This window comes from Carya illinoinensis, chromosome 11, assembly GCF_018687715.1.
Source record: "Carya illinoinensis cultivar Pawnee chromosome 11, C.illinoinensisPawnee_v1, whole genome shotgun sequence".
Taxonomy (NCBI): Eukaryota; Viridiplantae; Streptophyta; class Magnoliopsida; order Fagales; family Juglandaceae; genus Carya; species Carya illinoinensis.
This window is the reverse complement of record NC_056762.1, coordinates 7,706,078-7,712,653: the sequence shown is the minus strand read 5'-3', so window position 1 is coordinate 7,712,653 and position 6,576 is coordinate 7,706,078. Positions and strand designations below refer to the sequence as shown.

General features: G+C 37.9%; 1 protein-coding gene across 1 annotated transcript; it reads left to right on the top strand.

The window, feature by feature from the left end:
• Nucleotides 1-290: 290 nt before the first annotated feature.
• LOC122282059 (eukaryotic translation initiation factor 5B-like) lies at nucleotides 291-1,332 on the top strand. Its single transcript, XM_043093985.1, has 3 exons — nucleotides 291-359; nucleotides 871-990; nucleotides 1,134-1,332. Exons 1-3 carry the CDS (start codon nucleotides 321-323, stop codon nucleotides 1,197-1,199), a joined length of 225 nt encoding a protein of 74 aa, XP_042949919.1. The 5' UTR covers nucleotides 291-320; the 3' UTR covers nucleotides 1,200-1,332.
• The last annotated feature ends 5,244 nt before the right edge of the window (nucleotides 1,333-6,576 follow it).

Sequence of the window (6,576 nt, the reverse complement as noted above, 5' to 3'; positions counted from 1 at the left end):
CAACTTAGTTTCCCTGATCTTTTGCTTGATTTTACAGCTTGTGTTGTTGTAAACTTGTAAATATCATGTATGGAACAGAACTCCTGAGTTGTCTTGATGTGAATGAATACTAGTCCTGAAATTTCTCTACAATGTTGACTTTTATAACTATGGGTTAGTTGTGGGCTTCAGATGATGCTTATTATCAGATGCCCATAGAGTTTGTGTAGCACGACTGATGCCATTTGCTTTCTGCACAGGTTGGGACTCCGATTTGTGTTCCTGAGAGGGATTTTATTGATATTGGACGAATTGTATCCATTGAAAATAATCATAAACCTATGGATATTGCAAAGAAAGGGCAGAAGGTTGCAATTAAGGTATATGTTCGTACCTATGATGCAGGATTCAATCTTTTTATAAACAAACCTAGTCTAGTGCTGAATTTTCTAAAAATCTTACATCAAATTGTTCTCAGAGTCCATACAATTTTTTGTTTTGCGCCATGTGCACGTCATCATTGAGACACTAGCATTTCCAAATAAAATAAATATGCCAGGCCCTTCTTAATTTCTTGGGAAATCACCAGACTCCATAAATCGATTTTTACAAGATTCAGTAACATCAAAAAGCTTTTGAAAGTGATTTTTTTTTTTTGGTAAATCCTAATTATTTTTGGTACCTATAAAAAAAAATTGGTGTTCCTCTAGTATACATAACTCAGACTATTCCTTTTGAACTTTTTAATAAAATCTTCGATTGCATTGATAAAAAGAAATATTTGATTGCACTGATAAAAAAAAATATTTAAAGAAAAAAGAACATAAGAAATGGGAATTTTTGGTCTCAATGCAATGCCCTTGCTTCCATAATGTTAGTTGACATTTTCAGATAGTTGGCACCAATCCTGAGGAACAGCAAAAGATGTTTGGTAGGCACTTTGAGCTTGAGGATGAACTTGTCAGCCACATCTCGAGGAAGTCAATTGATGTACTTAAAGCTAATTATAGGGTAAGTGATTGAATCTCACACATCGAGTTGTATACTGACCTTTCATCACGCTAACCCTGGGTGGCATCGGGTGGCTTGGTTTGCCATTCTTCATGCATTGTCTTTAAATTGTTGCTTATTTTGTAACTCTATATAATATGCAGGATGATCTGTCTGTTGAGGAGTGGAAGTTGGTTGTGACATTGAAGAGACTTTTCAAGATACAATGATGAGGCAACTTTGAGTAGCTTTCCAAGAACAAAGGAGCTTCATCGAGACTGCTCTGTTACAAACAATGATGCAGAAGGAATGTGGTGGAGAAGAAGCTTTTGTCTATCATTTGGCCACTTGGTTTGACTTGGGAATGGACGCCTCTTGCTTGGCGTCTTTCAACCATCCATAGCAGATCTTAGTCTGGTTTGGTTTTCATGTTACCTTTTATCATCATCTTTTACATTTGAATTTACATTTGAACCAAAAATTTCTGTTCAAAGTAAAATGTGGGATTTCTGTTCAGAGCACATGTGAAAATTAATTAATGGATTGCTTTGCATATTGGTAGGGATTGAATAAAGTATCTTGCTCACATGGCTGCTTGTTCTTTGGGACATGCTATGGCATTCTAACAGTCTATAGGCCAATGTCTTTATCACAAATACTGACTTATTAGCTTACTAATAGTCTATAGGCAAATATATTTATGTTGTATGTAATGAACACATTTCAAACACTCAAGTGTTATTTGAATAAAATATTTACTTTTGTGTTGGATTGGATTACATGGGCAGCAATCATGTTGATATGACTTACAATGCAAGATTTTGAGTTATATATATGGGAGTGCGAAGTGGAATGATGTGAATTAGTAGTAAATATTGAAGTGATATGTTGGTTGGGATTATTGTTGGTGTGTATGAAGCTTGAAAAAACATTTATAGATTGATATATAACAGCTGGACAAACTATGTTGAAAGTGGTTTTATTGCATTTCATTGGTGTGTCGGTTGTTATGTATTCAATTTTAATGGATGGTGGTTTATTGCATTTCATGGTTACGTTGGTTTGTATATAAATTTTTGGCTTATATTAGATAATTTTTTACTTGATCTCATCTGTTTTTGCCTTTACAATTTGTATTTTTTTTTTTTTTCCTGAAATCTTTTAGCATTTTGCATGAAGACAACTCATGGCAAATACTTTCTTTTTGGTCGGCAGAAGTTTTTTCCCGCGAGAGGTACTGGTGGGTAATACTAATACCCACCAGTACCTCTTGTGACATTTGCTCCTATTCTCACATAAACGAAAATGGATGTGCTTTGTCGACGATCTTCATCTGCTCTTGCCATGGGATGTGTCGTGGGAAAACATAGGCATTGCTCACGACTTAAACCTTTCGTGGGCAATAATACTTTTTGCAGTGAGTTTTACGCCACGAGCTTCCCACGGGCTGAATTAGTGGGAAAAAGAGATTTCCCACAAAAAAATGACTATTTGCCACGAATCCCCTGCTCAGGGAAAACCAAAATATCTTGTAGTGGTTGGACTGATGCCTTCACCATTTCCAACCGTTCAAGTTGAGAATGAACTTATAATAATTGTACAGCTTGCCATGAAATGCTCAAATGTCTGTGAAAAATCAAGGCCGACGATGCACATGATTTCTAAACTATTATTGACCAATATTACATATTCCTAGAGCTATCCAGAAAAGCATTGCCCACTTGAAAGTCGAGAGTTGAAGATTATGGACTATCCAAATAATAATTAATGAAAATAAGTGCTAAAATCATGTGTTAGTGCTAAAAGATACTTAATTATTAGAGCATTTTCTTTCCATACAAGGTATTTATTTGTAACTCAAAGGTTTGTTTGTTCTCAATAAATCCTTTTACTAGAACCCATGTGATTAGAAACTTTTGGAGTTGAAGACCTTAATTTTAAAAGTGGGAGCTTGAGACATCAATTTTTACTTTTTATTTAATTTAGAAGTACTCTTATATATAATTGTTTAGAGCCGAATGAGACTTTTTATATCTTCTATAAAATATGCAAAACAAATAGTATGTAGCTTCTGGCTAGCAATAATGAAGGGTGGGAGGTAATTCCCCGTGGATCGAGGGGCAAATCACCGCACATGGGGAGGCTACCAAGTGGTACTCACATCCTATCATGTATATGTTGTCATGATAATTAAGTTTGATGCTTACATAAATAACTTTAATTACACAGCATATTGTGATAGAATTAGAGTACCATGTCATTTGTATTAGAGTACCATGTCTTAACTTTTAATAGGTTTCTTAAACCTAGTTTAACTTTAATTCTAGCAACACTTTCTATATAAGCAATATCCTTATATCAGATTTTCTATGTGTGGAATTGTTCCTGTATAAGCATCCTTCTAGTGAAGGGCAAGCAACAACTTAGGACATCATGACACAAGGCGAGCAAAGCATTCGGGTGAGCAAGGGCTAAGTGGGCACATTCCAGGTAAGCCATGCACGGACGTAAGCAACGAGGTTGGCAAGCAAGGCATAAGGAAAATCGGGAAATAGATGAACAATGTACAAGTTTGAGCTTGTGCTCAGAATACTTTCCTCATCATATCAAGAGCTTGAGATAGTGCTCAGAGGTCGTCTTGCTTGTCTGAAATCAAGAGTCCAAGAAAATGCTCAAAACACGCTTTCTGATGCATCATTTTTATAGACATTGCTTGTAAACTGTTTTCAAGCTTCATTCAAATATCAAGCAAGTATTCTAAATTTGTTTCCATCCAAGAGATAAAAAATTAGCAAAGTACTCAAATGCACACCAATACTCGTTTGGAATCCATCTTGCATCAGCGTGGTGTCCTATTATGAGCAATATGCATAGTTAGAAGAGTCGTGGACTGTACCTATAAGAAAAAGAAACTTAGAAAATTGCAAAACACTATCCTGTTATTGAAGAACAGGAAGTGAGTAAGGAAAAATCAGAAATGTCATTTTCTAATCTTCTCATTGAACTGTTTTTCATAGTTGTTTTCTATACATTCTAGCTTGACATTTATACTGAAGTGATAGAGACACTTGATGATAACAAAGGCTGTTTTCCAACGAAAAAAAAAAATACATGAGCTGCTGTGAGTTGCTGTCCAAGTGAGTGTCCAGCTGGTTTGCATGTGTGTGTTCTCCTGCTGTTTGCTGCTTCACATGCCAAAAGCTGAAGAAGAATAATCCTCTGCTGCTACTGCTGCACGTTCAAGCATCTTCCTTCCCTTTTCATGAGCTGCTGTGAGTTGCTGTCCAAGTGAGTGTCCAGCTGGTCTGCATGTGTGTGTTCTCCTGCTGTCTGCTGCTTCACATGCCAAAAGCTGAAGAAGAATAATCCTCTGCCTCTGCTGCTGCACGTTCAAGCATCTTCTTTCTGTATTTTCAACAGCCCCCCGCAAGGTGGAGAGTAGATATTTTCTGCTCCCATCTTGTGCAAGTGTGTGTAGAAGCTGTTAGATCCCAGTGCCTTAGTCAATATATCTGCAATTTGTGATTCACTACTTACATGCTCAGTAATGACACTTCCTTCCTGAATTTTATCACGGATCAAATGGCAATCGAGCTCTATATGCTTGGTACGTTCATGGAATACTGGATTTGCTGCAATGTGTAATGCAGCCTTGTTGTCACAGCGTAACACAGCTGCCTGAGGATGATCTACCATTAAGTCTTGAAGTAAAAACCTTAGCCAAGTTAATTCACAGCAAGCACTTGCCATGGCCCTGTATTCAGCTTCTGCTGAGGACCTAGAGATAGTGTTTTGCTTTTTAGATTTCCAAGACACTAAGGAAGGACCAAGAAAGGCACAATACCCTGTCACAGACCTTCGTGTATCTGGGCATGCTCCCCAATCTGAATCACAGTACACCTCAAGTTGTAGGTTTGATTGTGAAGAGTAAAACAAGCCTTGTCCTGGAGCTCTCTTTATGTACCTTAGTACCTTATGAGCTGCATTTAAATGTGGGACTCTAGGAGCTTGCATGAATTGACTAAGCAATTGGACTGAATATGCTAAATCTGGTCTGGTGATGGTGAGGTAAAGAAGCCTCCCAATGAGTCTTCTGTAGATAGAAGGATCCTTAAGTAGGACACCTTGATCCTTAGGCAATTTGCTGTTTTGATCCAGAGGTATCTTAGTAGGTGCAGCTCCAATGGTTCCTGAGTCAGATAATATGTCCAATGCATATTTTCTTTGACATACATAAATCCCTTTTTCTGATCGTGCCACTTCTAACCCAAGAAAGTACTTTAAAACACCTAAATCCTTTATCTTAAATCTGTCATGTAGGGAAGATTTGAGAGAATGAGTAATGTCCATGTCATTACCTGCTATAATAAGATCATCCACATAGACAAGCACAGCTGTAAAGGATTCCCCCACTGACCTTGTAAACAAACTATAATCTGCCTTTGACTGCTTGAAACCTTTCTGAACAATGAAATCTGAGAGTTTGGCATACCATTGCCTCGATGCCTGTTTCAATCCATACAAACTCTTATGAAGTTTGCAAACTTTTGCACAATTACTATCAGCATATCCTGGTGGAAGCTTCATATAAACTTCCTCCTCCAAATCACCATGGAGGAATGCATTGTTCACATCTAATTGATGTAAATTCCAACCTTTAACTGCTGCTACAGCAAGCAATGTTCTCACTGTCACTAGCTTTGCTACAGGGGAGAAAGTCTCATGGTAATCCAACCCCTCCTGTTGTGTGTATCCCTTTGCCACTAGCCGAGCCTTATACCTCTCAACACTTCCATCTGCATTGTACTTGACCTTATACACCCATTTGCACCCTATAGCTTCCTTTCCATGAGGCAAATCAACTACAGTCCAAGTGTCATTCATCTCTAAGGCCTCAATCTCAGCTTGCATTGCCTTGCACCAACCAGAGGTTTTGACAGCTTGTGCATATGTGTTAGGTTCTATTTGCTTTGTGATTGAAGCGACAAAAGCTTTGTGTGTGTTGGACAGTTTATGATAAGAGAGATTAGCATCAAGAGGAGAGGCATTACCTGAAAGTCTTGATCCTTTCTTCTTGTCTAACTTCTGTGAATGAGGGAGTGAGGATACTTGTTGACAAATGAAGTCCATCAAGTAAGGTGGTGTACGTCTTTCTCTAGTGGACCTTCTAGGCATATGAGGATCGGTGGGATGTGTATGTTCTTCAAGAGGTTCTGGTGGATTTTCTGTGTTTGAGGTGTTTGCTACATTCTCTATATCGATATCTGGTTCAGGTTCAAGGTGAGGCAACTCAGAAGTGTGGTCAAGAGCAGTATCTAGTGGTTGGGAAAAGGATAATGTGGTTGGACTTGGTAGGTTATGGGGAGTGGTTGTAGTCTTAGTTTTGTATGGAAAAATCTTCTCATGGAAGACTACATTTCTAGAGATGAAGATTCTTTTTGTCTCTAGATCCAAAAGCTTATAGCCTTTAACCCCAAAAGGGTAACCTAAGAACACACACTTCCTAGCTCTAGGATCAAACTTGTGCCTGTTATTTATCAGAGTAGAGGCAAATACCAAACACCCGAATACCCTAAGATGAGAGTAAATAGGTTTGGTCCCAAAGAG